This window comes from Phodopus roborovskii, unplaced genomic scaffold (genome assembly GCF_943737965.1).
Source record: "Phodopus roborovskii unplaced genomic scaffold, PHOROB, whole genome shotgun sequence".
Classification (NCBI taxonomy): Eukaryota; Metazoa; Chordata; class Mammalia; order Rodentia; family Cricetidae; genus Phodopus; species Phodopus roborovskii.
The window spans coordinates 12592366-12610118 of record NW_026126588.1 but is presented as its reverse complement, the minus strand read 5'-3'; the positions used below and the strand labels follow the sequence as shown (position 1 = coordinate 12610118).

Here is a 17753-nt window from a genome sequence, read left to right as displayed (position 1 = left end):
GACCTACATCATCCAGGGAGGTCCACTTCCTGTAGGTTCCCAACCTTCCCAAACAGCATGGTGTACTATGGACCAAGTGTTCAAACACGTTAACCTATTGCTGTCCTCTCAAACCACAACAGCCCCACCCCCAAAGTCAGCATATTAAATTTATTTGTTTACTGACTCTCCTCACTCACTGTAGTTTAGGATGGATGAATTCAGGACCCCCACATGTCTTTTTATTTTTTTTCTTTTGAGACAGAGTTTCTCTGTGTAGCTTTAAAGCCTATCCTAGCACTAGCTCTGTAGACCAGGCTAGCCTCGAACTCACAGAGATCTGCCTACCTCTGCCTCCTAAGTGCTGGGTTTAAAGGTGTGTGACACCACTGCCCAGCAGGACTCCACATGTCTTATTCACTCTTAACAATCCCCAGTACAGTATTGGTCATAGGGGGGAAAAAAAAGAAGAAGAAGAAAGAAAGAAAGAAGTCATTCTCTGTATACTTCTTGCACAAGTAAATATGCTTCCATTTTTTTCCTTTCTTTTCTCACCTTTCCATCCCTATATCCTCTCTTTTTTTCCTTAGGCCCTCCAAAAGCCATGATGTTAGGCAGTAAAGCATATGTAGTGATTTCTTTGTTTTCAATCTTTGCCCCCCATACACTGATACCTGGGTTATGCTTTTATTACTCTCCATATCCATTCTTTCATTGGGAAAATGGAACATATTCTCCCAATGCATTCAGCAAGAGAAGGAATATTTTGAGTAGAGATATATGGCAAGAGATTCCCTATGTTTGCAAGGGAGCTGTGTTGGAAGTTGTTGCTTTATCTAAAGACTGTATTTATACATCTTTGTTACCAAAGTTTTTAGAGACAGAGGGAGCCCTGGTAACTCTAATAAGCAAAGCTTGTGCACTTGTCCACAATAGATCAATTAAACAGACAAATATAAACAGACAAAACAAAACAAAAAGAGACAAACAAAAAGAAATAAAAAGCAGGCAATACTTTTATCTTCAATGTGCCTATATTAGGAAGAGGCACATAGAGTTCCAGAAAACCTCTTGAGTTCCAAGTCCATCTCCAGTGCCCTGAAATGATTTCAAAGGTTAAATGAAGAACCAAGGATTTCACATCTAAACAGTCCCAAGCAGGGTGTCGTCCGGTTCACCACTGACTCATTTGGGTTATAGCCTCAACCTGTAAAATGGTCAACTGTTTGAGATTTCTTTCAGGGAAAACAAGTTCCTCCTTTGGTTGGAAACTCCCTCCCCACCCCACCCCCGGCATTGAGATTCTCGAAGAAATTCCCATTTCTTTGGGGGAATTGATCCATTGTTTCGATAGTCTGGTAGGCGGATTGAGAGAGAAGTATGTCTCTAGATTATCTTCATGTCTTCCAGGCCAATTACAACATAAATAACAGAAAGCAGGGCTATTATCTGTATTCATCTACAGACAAGACTATATGGTTTGGGGGCATGAATAAGTCTGGTATTCCTGGGTTAGGGACAAACTATGGGACAGGACATCCAAAGGGAAAGATATGGACAGCAAGAGTCCACATCCCTTGTGGCTTTGTAGCTGTAACCCAATCCCTAGGTTGGCGATCAATGGTTTACCCTATACTATCTATCTAGGGACAGTCATTAAGCTGTCCCTAGAGTTAACCCCAACACTCGTGAACAGGGACAATGCAATATACCAAATCTTTACCTCTGCATTATGGAATCTTCTCCTTTTGGGGTTATCTGTGACCCCCTGAAGTTCAAACATTTTGCTCCCGAGTTAAGATGGAGGGAAACTTTTCCTATGGCTTAGGGTCACAGATCCTTAGCCTATCTGCATTGCAAATTTCATAGAACTGGAATCTTGAAGATTTTTTTTTCACGAGTTACACAGAGTGCTGTACGATCCATGAGAAACATGGCAAGTAGAAGCCAATCAGGAATGCAGCAAGATGATTGACTACTCCCCGCAAAAGAAAATGTTTTTGTTCTCCTTCCATTCTGCGACTTTGACTTTGGCAGTCCCAGAGTTGTTTGTGTTTCTCTGTACATAATGAAGTTATTTCTCTGTTTATCTTCCTACCAAGAAAATGCATTCATACCTTTTTGACCTTCGTGCCCCGCAGCCATTTGGCACAGCACTTCTAACTAAACAGACATCTGGTAATCACGGTATTGTACAAAACACCTCTTACCAGATATAGTCTGAGAAAAGCCATTATCTATTGAAAAGTTATAGGTTCTAAAGGCAGTATTTAATGGGTTCTGTTTCTCCCTGGTGGTGCAAGAGGTAGAGATATTCAAAGGGAATAGGGGTGGGCTTGAAAGTGTTTATCAACATAGTAGCTATGCATTTGCCATAATGTGGTAGTAAATACTACTGGTGTAAGAAATATTAAAAAGATAATAAGGAAGAAATGCAGTCAACACTTTCTACTCAATTCAATAGGAACAATGTTAGGAATTACCTCCAAAATTCATTGATGTTTTCCAGGTGAGTTTTACATATTAGAGGAATAAGATGGGACAGGACCATGTATTTAAAAAAAAAAATCAAAAGAGACACTTCAGTATATATCTACTACTTCAGTTTTCATACAACCAGGACTCTGCCAAGGGCTTTAAGTTTTTGTGCTATTTGTTTTTTTGTTTGTATGTTTTTTAATGACATGGGATCAGTGTGTTAAAGCGTGAGTTTTTTCACAGCATAAAAAACAAAAACAAAGTAGCAGCATCACCCCTATACCAGCACACAGTTTATATTAGGGTCCAGTCTTATCAGGACTACGTAGCCAAACCCTGTTTCAAAAAATACACACACACCTTAAAAGAGAAAGCCACTATATGATATGTATCAGGGGTTGACATAAGTGATCTGATTCATTAATCACAAGAAGAAGGGTATCTTTAGCATATACATTCCTTAATGAACGCTTTCAAGAGAAAGTGTCTTCTACTGCTCAGGAGTCATTCAAGTGTCCAGAAATGTTACCCCTCTCCTCTTAAAAAATCATTGCCTTGTTTGATCTGGTCCCACTGTATGACAAGGCTAAGTGAATTAAAACATACAACCAAATATAATATACATGTTTTTAATATATATGCTTTTTAGTACATTTGACCTAAGCGAGAGCTGTTAATCCTGAGGAATAATGCTGGGTGTTATTTCCAAAGCCAAGGCATTCTGACTCTGTAACACTTCCATTTAATTTTGAACCTCACTCGATATCATCCATGGGCAGATGTTAAGGATAAACTGATGTACAAAAAAGACGCTTGTTGTCCAAAGCGTGCTTCCACATCACTCCTGACAGAGAATGAGGGTTAACTCATCTCACTGTGCCCTACATGGCCTGCATTAGTCAGAAAATGGCTGTTGATTATTCTGAAATATGATCAGCAATGAGATCACAGGGGAACTTGAATATCAGCTGCCTTCCTACGCTGATTCAATAAAGGCCCATTTATTGTCCCTGCAAAATAATACAAAATGTTTGCTGTACTCTGCGCTTGCTTAGTTTAGGACTCTGTTTAACACTTCATGTTTTTATGTTTGTTCTTTGGTTCTTTAAAAAAAGAGAGAGAGAATACTGAATTCATTATTTTCATGAAGAAATTGTGTATGTGCAGTGACTTTCATGGATAGCAAGAAGTCATTGACCCACTGTCAGGAAAACATGCTTTGTGAAGTGTTTTCCAGAAATGGATATACATTTGCACTCATTGCTTCTCATTTTCTCTTAGTGTCTCTTGTTAGCAGCAGAATGCATTTTGTATGATAGCTGGCAGGGTTAAGATGCAGACCAAGGTCATGCACCTCAACATAGCAATCTTGCATGCACAGGGATGAAACCTACAGCATTTGCCTCATTAGCTCCCTGTCCCCTCCTGAGTTAACCAGCCATAGGCAATTGGAGAACTCTGAAGGTTAATTCTTTCTGCCCATAGGTAGAGTTACAGCTCAATGGACTAAGCCCTTAAAATGTTAACACTCCAAGCAAGAAATTTTAAGTGGTAAAAATGGCAGGTAGTACCGAGAGGTTAAATGAGTTGAAAATGAGTTTAAAGCAGACTTACTATTTCCTCCTGCCCCTCCAAATTGCATAAAATAGTTTAAAACTTTTACAGAGGTTATAACTTGAAACATGTTTCGGCCATATGATTGCCAAGAACTATTAAAATAAATAGCACAAATAGGGCAATTAAATATAGATGCTAACAGCTTCATACCACAGAAGAGGAAATGAAGAAGCCTTGTTTCTCATCGAAAAACACTCAGGTGACTTTATTTGGAATGAGTGCAAATGCTTGTTTTGAAAAGCCGTATATAGAAAAGACAAACAAAAACTGACAAATTAATATTATTTCTGCCCACAGGGGAGTCCTGCCTTAAGCTAGTGAGTCAGTGTGCAGCAAGGTGCCTGCTTGATTACCTACAGACCAGTTAGACAGGATACAACTAAGGATACACCAGGCAGTCACCATCTGATTATCATGCCTCTGCTAGACACTGTGTGGGTCTCAGGTCATCCTTTAATAGTTGGTCGCTCTCAGTATCAACCCCATTTTGCTGTGCCAGATGTGGGAAGGACAGAGCCAGCTGACCAGCCCATGGTTCGTACCTGAGAAGGGGAGTATACACTGAAGAAAGGCTAGCAAAAGGCTTTAAAGGAAAAGACAGAGACACAGGAATATTTCAGGATGGCCACTCAGTCCATACTGAATGCATTGAGTTCATTTTTCACCATTCTTAAATACCTTACCCAAAAAGAGGAACATGGTATCATGTATAGGGAACAAACAGACTTTTCTTCCTCATTTCTCCAAGGATTCAGTAACCACACCTTAGATTCAAATATCTTGTTATCTTCCTTTGAGGGTCAAGAGTAACCACACCTTAGGCCAAGTATGTTGCTATTTAGGTAAGACACCTAAGGCCAAGATCAAACATCCTACTGTACCCACACCTTTTACCTTTAGTTCTTATGACTTACTGAGGACAGTTTTGAACTCTCTGATCTTTAGTCAAGATGGAGTGGGCCCATCCTTATGGGCCCCAACAAACAGGCACCCTTATCTCTTCTCCAGACTCCTGTATTTGATGGCATAGCATACAGTGAGAAGCCAGACAAGTCTTTCTGGTGACATCTTGCATAGGAAGTCATCAGTGACAGAACTGAGTTGAATATAGCAATCAGTGTGCTCATGGTGAATGAAAAATGGACCTCAGAGTGAGCTTGTCTGCTTGGAAAGAGAAAGCCAGACAGTCATTTGCATAATGATAGATGAAGATAAAACTGATAGGTCTTTGTCCATTAACACTAAGAATACTGGTAAGGATTTGGAACTTTAAAAAGACCCATTAAAAAAAAAGTCGGAGATAAAAACTCATCATTCAAAACTTACTCAGACATATTAAGCATTGTTACGTGTGCGCTTCACCTGAAATTTTGAATGTTTCTTCACTCTTTTCAAAACATAGTTGAAAAGCAAATATATAATAACCAAAAGGCCAGAGCAAGAATTTCAATGGAGGGGCCTGTCTAGTTAGGCTTGCCCATTGGCTTAATTCTAGTACATTGGAAAGAATGAAATAGCAGCCATCGTATGCAGTTCACAGGATATCTTGTGGTAGACCAGTCCAAGCAACTTCTTTAGAGAAAGAATAAAAACATTTGCAAGTAATAGTTATATAATGCCATTACAGCATAAAATATAGGTGACAATGAGAAAAATCGTTGTGAAGAAAAAGTCTTTTACCTATTCTGGTTGCTTCTGGGATGCAGATATGAAGCTTTATAGAGCACTTGGTAGTATGGTGCTGAAAAGCCTCCTTAAAGATCAAGAATGTGTCAGGATGTAAAGAAATGTTGCAGATACTCATATGATCTAGCCATTCCAAATAGGTGTTGTTGCAAAGTGCATTCTCAAGTATAAGTACTAAACTTTTTGTCTAATTTAATTTACAGAACTTCTTTCAGATAGTTAGCAACCTTCTAGATGAAGAAAACAAGGAGAAATGGGAAGATGCACAGCAGGTAAGGTTGAAATTTTAGAATTTATGATGAAGCTGGCTAGATACAGTTTTTAAAATACATGAAAAGTCAATAGTTTGAGTCTCCAAGAGTATAATATGATATTGGAAATCATTCTAAGTGACAAAACAGTGATTTTTACAGGAATCAAGTCATCTTTTAAAATGTGAGCCCATGGGAGGAATCTTGTGTGAACATACAGGAAAAAAACAAACAAACAAACACACAAAAAACCCAAACGAACAAAAAACAATGACAAAAATAAAAAACAAAAACAAACAACAACAACAAAACACATTTAGCTAATCTGTAACTTCAAGAAACTAATATATGACAGCTTTGTTCTTCAGTAATAGACTTCTTTCTGGTTTGTAGACAATGGCAAAACAAGATAATCTAATAGCACGTAACTCAATAGAAGTGATGAAAAATCCATTGCAAAGAATCCATGCTTCACGGAATCTGCCTATTGTACACAGATGTTAATCCTTATTCAGAAAAGAGTTGTGAACATAAACTCCCTTGCATAAGCATGTTCAGACTTTTCTTTCTGCCATGCTGTATCAATTATCAGGCTTCCTTAGTAACATAGGTCCTGTGAAATTGCCTTGTCATGTCATCCTGTCATAACTACCTTTTTCCTCAAACAAGAAAGGTGCTTTCCAGGTGACCATAGGGAAGCCTAGTTTCTAAGTTACCATGGGAATTTAGTATAAGTGAGCATGAAACTTCTTTAAATTTTCTAATTGGCTCTGGTTTAAAAAAAAAATCCCAAGATCAAGGCTCTCTTGAAAAATCGGGTGAGCTTTTACTAATGTTCAGATAAACCGGCTAGTCCCTTTCTCTTTTATAATCACAGTTGAGGCCTTCTGAAATAATGAATGTGCTTTGTTCCCGTTATGGTAGGATAGCCACAAAAAGCACAACATGGCCAGCATCATTTTCAGGTACCAACTCTGTGCTTCTGCCCAGAATGCAAGGGGGAGAAAAAAATATGTATCAGCTTTTAGTTTAACATCTTGGTCTATCTTTTTCTTCTCTTTTGAATTATACTCTTGCCCTTGGCCTTCGTCTAGAGGTAGCATTGTTCCCTAGCTGTAAGGAAGTAGTGTCTTCACCCAGAATACAGCTGTTGTAGCAGAGCATATCTTTCTAGAAAGCTAGAGACTATTAATTATGGATATATTTAGAATGAATGTAAGATACGCTATTTAAAAGAAGGCTATAATTCATTGCATGCTGTTCTTTAGCAGGAGGTCACAACTTGAGCAAATAATGAATGGTATCAGGCATTCTCATCAATGGAAAATAAATCAGGAATCCATAATCTGTTTAGCTGTGATTTGAGATTGGTTCTATTCTCATTTGTAAAATGTATTTTTCAATTGGAATGATCCTTAATGATGGTTTTAAAATGACTGTATGGAAATTTTAAGAGCAGGTATTTTGTAGCCTTTACTGAAAAAGTAGTTATCATAATTAGAACCACATGGTAAGCATGTGTGGCACAAAAGGTGACTTCTTTACGATAAAGGGGTTTAAAATCTGCCAGAAATAATCCTCCTGAGCCCTCTTTACCTTAGAGAACAGACTTAACAAAAATATCCTTGAAAATAGATCATTATATGAATTTAGTAAACTAAATGAGTAACTCTGATATCAGAATCTTACAAACAGCATGTACATTTCTGAAAAAACACAACTGCCTGGAGCCCACTGGTTATCCATCAACCCCGTTTAAAAAAAAAAAAAACTGTACTTAGAGACCCCTTACTGAAAATATAGCCTCATGAAGTAAAAGAAGAATGTACTTTATAAGATATGCGACACTCACACTTATACACACACATACATGGGCACTGTGGCAGGTGTTGACAGTGAAGTGAAGTCATGCAATTTTTTCTAAACTTCATATTAGAAAGTTCTCTCTTATGTCTCTGCCTCAGGTGGGTGCAACCTGAATCCAATTAGCCAAAACCAGCCAATGTCTATTATGTAAACAACATCGTTCATCACCTACTACCAAGGACCGCTCTGCAACAAGGAGAGAAGTGACTTGTCTCATTAGAGTTCATGTGATGTGAAATGTATAAAATACTTATCATTAGGCCCTTATCACTAAAGCTCACCAGCCCCTATTCTATAACGTCCGATGGCTTTTGAAAAATAATAATAAAAAACAAGACGCTCTGTCAACATGAAAAGGCATTCGACAAGGATGGAAGAGGATGCAGAGCTTAGTACTGAACAAGCACGAAGGTCACACATACTACAACAACCACAGATATTGGAGCTCCCACACTCTTTAGAGAGGCATAAGATACACACCCCGTGTCCCTTCGAGCTGCAGAGTAACTGGTCCTGTGAGAGGGACCTTCATAGGCCTTTTGTCATACATGCATCATCACAAAATCCCTTGGAAATTTTTGGGCCATCTGTCTTCTTGTTAATTGACTTTCTCCAAAGGCAAATAACTTCAAATAGAGACAGTTTTGAAACTTGAAGCCCAAGTTCATGTGGCCATTGATTTTGACCATCATAATCTCAAAAGACACTGAGGGCCAGAAAGACCATCTTCCTTGATGTTTTCATTTCAAAAAGAGAATTTACTGGATCTTTAAGTTGGCAGGAAGCCTTTTCAGTTTAAAAAAGCCTTACAAATATTTCAAAGAGACTGGATGAGCCTTGCCATTACTAGTTTTCTAAAGTAAACACTTTAAGGAAAAAGAAAGTAAGGGAGATGGAGATGCTGTTTCCAAGAGTGAAAATTAAGTCTCTTGTTCTTAATTTGCATTCATCCCTATACCAACAATACTCACAAACAGGCTTATACAGGACATGGTAGAATCAGAAAGATTTAGAGCCCATAGGAACTTCATTCATGCACGTTTAATGGGAAGTATGACTTTTCAGAATTCCCATTTAATGAATTGATCTCTTAAATAGTCTTGATATTAAATATTGTAGTTGTCTATGGCATATGTGTATGTGTTTATATATATGTAGATAGATGCATATGCATGGTGTTTGATTTTTAGGTGAAACAGCCATAGCCCTCTGCAAAATACACATATAGACTTACCAGTGTGCCCTACTGATCCCCTTTCTTCCTAGTCGATTCCCTCACCTCTCTGACCTTATGCTATCCAGCCAAGCAGGTCTTTTCCTCTCCCACTCTGGCATCTCCATAATAAAGTAACTGGAACTCAAACTACTTAAGTTTTCATGTTCAGAAGCTGCATGATAAGATGCTTGCACATGATAAGATGCATCTATGTTCTTGAATGTTTTTGTTATTACATATGTTGTGAGCATTTTGCAAGACTATGGTATCTTTGAGAAAACAGACCTTCCGTGTGTACTATGTTGTTGGCTAACACACTCAAAGCATGGAAAATAAACTGACTTGCTAGTTGGTAGATGCATGGGTAACTAGATAGACAAATGGAAAAGGCAGATAAGAGGATGGATAGATCCTGCCTCCATTACTAGCAGACTTACATAATGGCTTTGGCTACATTGTTAGCCTCCTTGAGACTCTTTTTAAGTATAACACTCTCTCATAGCTTTATTTCTTTCATGTATACGTGTAAGTTATTTATATTAGAGCTATGATTATAATCCTATAATTATTCCTAATGTTGCTCACACAATGACTAGTACAATAATTAGAAGTAAGATTTTCTCGCAAGGTATTGACTATACAATAGATTTACTATTTTTAAATATCTTTATGATAGCAGTAATACTTGCATTTTTTTTCTCTTGCTCTTCATATAGATACTAATCTAATATTCCTAGGTCCAGTTTCAGTGTTTTATTGTTTAAGCCAGGGAGTTTATGGAAAATAAAATAATGTTATTTATGTGTAGACAATCTAATAGGCATTTTAAATCTTCTTGAGCTACTACTGTGATTAGTGTGTCATGTCACTTTCAAAGTTCTTGCTGTGTGACATCTGGCATCAGAGTCAACTATTAATTTAAAAGCTGACAGGTGTTCCCAGTTGCAGACATTTCTCCAAATAAAGCAGAGTTCATTTGTATTTTTTATTATGTAGAATGTCTCACTTTCTAGTTCTGTATTACATCTTATGGACTTTTTGTCAAGTCTAACTTGCCCTTGTTTTTCTAGATTTATCCAGGCTCAATAGAATTAATGCAGGTGATTGAAGATTTTATACACATTGTTGGAATGGGGATGATGGACTTTCAAAATTCATACCTAATGACTGGAAATGTAGGTAAGAAATAGGAGAATTCCTCAAAATTTTACTGAAATTAAATCCCAGAGTTTGCATCACACGTTTTCAAGTATAATGTTGACGCTCATGTTTTTAGATATCTGTGAATGAATACTTTGTGGAAATTTAAAGGCTGTGTTTTATTTAGAACAAGCCCCATGTACATTAAGTGTGTATGTCTGCTTAAATACATACTGTTACATGGTTTTCCTTAGGGAGTGATAAGCAAACATCTGTTCATCCAAGGTGGGGTCCTAACTGCAGAACAAAACAATATTGTTTCACCAAAATCCAGTTTGGGGAAGGAATGTGTTTCCTAGATCTATGTCTAGGAGGCTGCATAAGGGATTACTTACAAGAGCCTGGGTAAGCCAAAGGCTGCTGCATCACTGAATGACCTACCCCTCCATAGATGACAACTTAGAAGCTTGCCCAGAGCTTCCTATGCAAACTGAAGGCACATCCATCCAAACGTCTTCTCTCTCTCCCCTAATGTTTGCTTAATGAACATGACCCGAAGGGGCCTCTTGAGTCTTGTAGCTTCCTCAGCTTCCTGAATATTATAACTGTTATATTAGCTACCTAAATCTTATAATTGCCCTTCCTCCCTCACTTCTCACCCCTTCTCTCCCCCCTCCTCTGTCCACGAGAGAAAGTTTTAAGGTGACACAAATGCCTACTTACAGTATTTCCCCCTGGCTCTTATACTGTTTCTATCCCTTCCTCCATGATGCTCTTTGAAATTTTAAGGGGGTGATTTGGATGTCTAATCCTTTTTCATTCATTGTGAGTAAGCATGGGACCACTAGGGCACAGAAAGTATTTCTTCTCAGTGTCTTAGATAGCTGATTGCCCAGAGTAACCACTTCCAACTGGAAAGAGTAAGTTTCCTTCCAAAGGCAAGGGGCTTCTGTATCAGTTCCAATGTTATTTCCCCATGCTCTATAAGGAAATTAAAGTGCCCGTAGCAATAAGAACCGGCAGTGTAATTCTGCTATGCAACTCAATAGCCTCCATGGCTTATGGGGTTTCAGGGGAGGCAAGAGGCTGCTAGGAGGGAGATCTCAGCTCAGTAACCCCATGGCTCCTGTGAGTGGCAGCACTTTCCAACAACACAGTGTGTCTCTTTTCAGACTCTTCAACTTTTGCCTTTACTGTTATTGTCTGTCCGCTGTTCCGAATTTGTAAAACACTCAAAGGTTAGCATCATATAATGAAACGATTTATAGAGTGTGGACAGGATTTCAGATTGATTGCTCTCATTTTAATGGGTTTGGGGATTTGGAAGAAAGAAAGTAAAAACTAAATTCTAGATTCTAGAAGCATCACTTCTATTAACTCTTTTATCAGAACGATGCTAGACGCAGTGATGTAGATGAGGACACCGTTTCATCTAGGCCTCCCTGATTCACAGTCATTTTCTACTGACAACCCCTTAGCTGTTCCATTCTGGGGCACAACTGTGTGGCTATGACATATATTTCCACCCATGATGCTCATGTCAGGGCTGGCAAATTCTGCTTGACATACATCGGGACTAAGATGGAGAAAGCTATGACCGAGTTTGTTCCTCCCACAGCTGGACCTGTATCCCGGAGTCTGAGAGACTCTAGGCATTGAACCATGGCTGTAAATTGTCCATCAACTACATATGGCAGCTAAAATGGCCTTTTAAAACATCCATCTTAAACTTTTCTACATGGAGACTCCAGCTCAATAAAAATCTTGTCACATTTACATTTGAGTACTTTGAAAGGATCCATTGTCTGTTTTCCTTTTTATATCTTTCCAAAATTTTCCATCTATTCCTTAGTGCTTTGGTGTCTTAGAAACTCACTTTATATGCAAATTTAAGTCTTCAAGATATCCTAGAGACTCCTCCACCTTACATAAAGATCATTCCCCATCATGGTATTTAGCACAGCCAATGTAGGACCATGCAAGGCTCAAGGGCACTGATGAATTAATTTCTTTTTTCTTCGAAGACCACATTTCTGCTAGGTCTGATGAGCTGTGCATCAAACACTCCCTGTCAAATGCACATTTTCCTCACTAATGTTTTATTTTTTCCTGTTATCATCCAGTCCCTACTACTCTTGGTGACCTAAGATGGCAATAGTTAACTATCCCTAATGGCTTTTATGACTTTTATGGCTTTTATGGCTTTTATGTCAGGGACTAATTTCCCCCATGCTGTCTTTGATTACTCAGCCTTTGTCTCAGGGAGGCATGAGTAGTTAGTTGAATTATTCAGCTTCTCTTCTCCATGGCACTTAGACAGACCCCATCTGTAGCTATGTCCCATAACCACATGAGCCAAACTTTAAAACCTTTCATTTCTCGTTCAAATATCTCTCACAATCCAAACAATTGTCATGGCTTCCTAAACTGGACTATTAGTAAGGCTCACATCTGAGAATTAGATCATGAATTTTACCTTTCTGTATTAAAGGTCAGGCTAACGTGATAACATCTACCACTTTTAACTCCATCTCTGTCTGAGTCCTCCTAAGTTTCCATGTTTAGAGGTCCCACAAAGGACTCTGTGTAAGGAAACAGAGGAAACAGCAAGCCAACACTTCCATCTCAGTCTCTTTTTTCTCTGTTCTCCCTTCTGAATAGAGACGAGTACAGAAACAATATCTCCATGTGGGTTTCCCATTCGCCATTCCTTCCTTGAGTACACAAGTTCTTCCTAGGCAGAAACATGAACCTAAGTTACAGATGTCTTCTATCACCCAGAGAATGGTGGTGTGAGTGTCACCACAACCTGCTGGTAATCCCATCTCCAATATGAATCTCTGGGGATTACAATATACTTTCTAGCTTATAGTTTATTTGGAGGATATCCCTGTCACCCAATGAAAACCACAATACCACATAGAACAAGATAACCACAATGGGATCTGCCCATCCCAGGGTGCTCTACTTTCAGGGTGGCTCAGTTGGATGTAATACCATGGCAAGGGGCACACACCAGTCACAACAGCAGTAACATATGCACATGGGGAAAGGTAGCCATTTTGGAACTGTTCCTGAACATCTCAGTCTTAGATATGTTTTATCGCCTGGTTTAGGAGCCATGCAACTGCTTCTCCCAAGGGTATCTTTGGTTCTGTGAATCCTTGTTTAAACTTGTTGTGTTGTGCGGCTTTTTTCTGAAGTCACGTGGTCAAGTGTCTGTTGAGTTGAGATAGGGCGCCAAAAATAGGATTAAAAACTGTTGTACAGAGGTACAGCTTGGTGAACCAGTCTGTTTGCAGGGGTGGTGTTATATTGCTTATGATCTAATAAAGCTTGCCTGGAGATCAGAGTGCAAAGCTAGCCTCAGAGATAGAGGCTAGGCAGTGGTGGCACAAATCTTTAATCCTGGGACTCAGGAGAGAGAGACTGATGGATCTCTATGTGTTCAAGACCACCCAAGGTTACATGAGAGTGAATCAGTCTAAAACAGAAACAGAGTCCACACCCTTAATCCCAGCACTAAACAGGTATATAAAACAGGAGCAGGGTCTCAGACCTGGCATTCAATCTCAGGGCAAATAGACTCTCTATAGCCTTGGTAGAAGTAAGAGCTCTGTGGTGGCTGGCTGCTTTGCTTCTCTGCTCTTCAGCCTGAACCCCAATATCTGTCTCTGGGCTTATATTATATGTGCTGCAACTGGTCTTACTTACAGTAGTGTGGTGAGTGGTTAATTGGTTATTTAGAAGGCCATCAAAGACAACTGCATTAGTGAGAAGCCTACCTCATTGTGAGATGGGGTAAAATTCATGAAATGTATATTCCTGGAACTCTACCAAAATGGCAGGTGCCTGCACAGAAGAATTTGCCATCCTGCAGCAATTTTCTATGGTGTATATAACTTTGTGTCGAGGCGTTTAAGAATTGTAACCTTCTGAATAGCCTGAGTCTTGTAAGTCTTTGAACTTCATTAGCATTGTAGGTTTCATTGTCATCTTGAGTCTTATAATAGTCCCTCTTCCACCCAGGATGGAATATTGCAGAAAACACACACACACACACACACACACACACACACACACACACACACACACACACACACATACACACACAGAGAGAGAGATAATGATTCCTTCTACGTGGACTTGTATTTAGTGTCCACAGGCTTACAGTGTACTTTTGTACTTGTTCCTATAAAGGCTAATGCATGCTTATTTTTACATTTGCTAAGTGTACTTTGCTATCTATCAAATACAATTTGGAATATTATATATCAATGATTTTTAGAAAAAAAATGAAGCTTCATTATCATCCCTGCATTGTTCATAGGCTATTGATTTTCTTCCATGCTAATTACCCTGTACATGTGTTAGATTGGTGTGGGACTCTTCAGAATGCTCCTAGAGGACACATGGATGTGTTACTGTGATGGTTTTCTGAAACACCTTCTAGGACACAATGAATTGTTCAGAACCCTGTAGTGGATTCTAAAATGATAAACACACATACACACACAAAACTAAACAGAAGCAACAACAACAACACATATTTGCTTCTTTAGTTGCTGTTACTGTAGCATATCATAAGATTCTATAGAGGAACCAAACTCCCACACAATGTTTTCTACAGAGCCTATGATAATCATATTATGCAAATGGGGTATTTCTCTTTGCAGATTAAAATTGATAAGAAATTATCTTAATTATTACTCAAATTGATTTCATAAAGATTTACACTTTTATTATTTGCTTCAAGCTTCCTGTCTTTACTGTGATTCAGAAAGATTTTATTTTATTTGCCATGCTACAATTATCTTCATATACAGACAATGGAGCTGTCTCTATATAAAGCTGGTAAATCGGGGCTATTATTATTACCGATCTCAACACATGTCTGAGGTGTTTGAGGCCTGCCTGTTTGATAAAAGGAAGTCTAAAAAATAAAATTCCAAACAACATTACTGACTGGCCACTGAAAAGAAGTCTTAGGTATCCGTGATTTGCCTCCAAACACTTCTTAAAATCCATAGTATAGCTTAGTGGTTGGAACTGGGAGCTATTCTGTGCAAATAGGAATTTCACAATGTTTCTCTACTAGCATCAAATTGCATAATGTGGGCAATTGTTGAATGTACTGGAATGATGTGCCTACCACTAATGTAGTAACTGATACCAAAGATCTCACGTTTGAGAATGATAATCTTTATTTAAATTTTGTTTATTCTTCACTCATACAATATACCCTTACTAGAGATTCCCCTCCATTCCCTCCCCCTACTTCCACCCATCTCCTTCAGAAAAGAGCAGGCCTCCCAGAGACATTACCAAACATAGCACATTACAATATGACTAGGCACAAACTCTCACATCTAAGCTGGGCAATGCAGTACACAATAGGAGGAAAAGGATCCCAGAGCAGGCAAAGAAATCACAGACACTTCCACTCACACTGTCAAAAGGCCTTCCCAAACACCAAGCCAACAGCTATAACATATTTGCAGAGGACCTAGGTTAATTCACATGCTAAGAATTATATCTAGAAAAGGAAGCATTTGATCATTTATGCTGGATTTAAAGATTTGCTTTTTTAAAATATACCACTCAAGATTAAAGGAAGTATTAGCAAGCAGATGGTTACATTTCATATCATTAAAAAAATGATAAAGAGATGACGGAATATCTTTAAAATTATTTCTTTGTTTATAGTTCTAGCTTTGGAGGATCAATGCCCTCTTCTGGCCTATGTGGGCATCTGCATGCATATGGTGCACAGACAAACGCTGTAAATCCTCCTCTGGTGTGAAGAATGATATAGCAGAAAATAGAGTTACAACTACTGGGAAAGACTGCAAACATGATTAGTATCATTGGAGATAAAAGGCTCTTAACTGCAATCAATGCATGATGCAATGAAGAATTTAATTAGTGATAGTATGAATAAAAAAATAATCATGGGCATGAATTTCAGATTCTCCCTGAGGTTAGAATTGATTGGATTCTATAACTGATACTGCTGTGGGAGAGAAGGAGAGGGGGGATTGAGATTATATTTATCCTAAGAACATTTGAAACTATCTCTCACATATTGATAATTAGAAAAAGGCAATCCCCAAATGGCAACCAAATATGAGATCTTGGATTTTAGTTCAGAAGTCAAATCAATAAACACAACTGCATTCAACTATTATTCAATGGTTTAATCTGTGTGGATGTTTTCAATGATAAAGACAGCAAAGTGAGGCAATGCCTGCTCTAAAAATAATCATGGCCGGTGTCAGAGGATGGATGCTTAGTGGTTATTTGTACAAGAATTCTCTGAATAAGAAAACAGTCAGTGTCAAATCATTAACAGGAGAAAGGACATTTTCAAGTAATATGTCTACTAATATCTAACTTCTAATAATGTTTAGAGTGTTTGAACATTTTAAGTATGTAATTATTGATGGACATTCTAAGGAAAAGTACAGCCACAGGGAATGGGGCTTACATTTCCATGCCATGGGTGGCTTCAGTGTAGTTGGTTTGGTTGTTTTTTTTTAACCCTTTGGGGATCCACCACCCAGATTCCAAATAAATAAAGGGAGACTTATTCTTACTTCTGAATGCCTGGCCTTAGCTCGACTTGTTTCTAGCCAGCTTTTGTAACTTAAATTATCCCATATCTCTTTAACTACATTTGCCTCTGAGCGTTTTACCTTTCTTTATTCTATGTGTATTTCTTACTCTATGGCTGGCTGTGTGCCTGACCTGTGGAATCCTCCTCTCCTCTTTTTTTTTTTTTTTTTTTTTTTTTTTTACTGCTCCCTTTCCCTCTCTCTCTTCTTCTAGATTTCTCCTCCCATTTATTGTCTCTGAATGTCAGCCCTGGCTTTTTCTCTCTCCTGCCTAGTTCTTGGCTGTTCAGTTCTTTATTAGACCAGTCAGGTGATTTAGGCAGGCAAAGTAACACAGCTTTGCAGAGTTAAGCAAATGCAACTCAAAAGAATGCAATACATTTGTGTATCACTAAAATAAATATTCCACAGCATAAATACATGTGACGCATCTTAAACTAATACTTCACAACACTTCAGTGGTCATATCCTTATGAGTTTGATTCGGTTGTCTGCAAGGATTTACTTTGCACAGATGTACACAGCTGCACCCACGTACCTTCGTCTCACAACTCTTCTCGGGAATTATTCAATGTTGACAATATCAGACAAACAGGGAATGGCTTTTAGCTGATAATATCTTCAAATACCGTCTGTTAGAATTTTCAACTGTAAAGAATTTCAAGTGTTCTTCCCTGAAATACAAGATTCTTGAAAGTATAGCTCCATCTCTTCCCCAGCACACCAACAAAGCGGGTGTCTCGGATACACTAAAGTGAATATATTTTTCCTTTGTGAAGTTAAGTATCATAGTTTATTCTTGGTTTAGAAATCTAGACTACTGGGCTTTTCTGAATGAACATTCAGACTAGATATTACCTGAAATTGAATCTGAATAAAGATGAGCATTTTCAACATCTCTTTTTA

The 17753-nt window shown here is 38.3% G+C and overlaps 1 protein-coding gene across 1 annotated transcript in view; it reads left to right on the top strand.

Annotated features, from left to right (window-relative positions):
• The window catches only part of Adgrb3 (adhesion G protein-coupled receptor B3), a 656439-nt gene that overhangs the window by 312010 nt on the left and 326676 nt on the right, over positions 1 to 17753 (top strand). Inside the window, exons 11-12 of the mRNA XM_051204331.1 lie at positions 5964 to 6032; positions 10164 to 10272. Coding sequence (XP_051060288.1) covers positions 5964 to 6032; positions 10164 to 10272 — 178 coding nt within the window. The remainder of the gene's footprint in view (positions 1 to 5963; positions 6033 to 10163; positions 10273 to 17753) is intronic.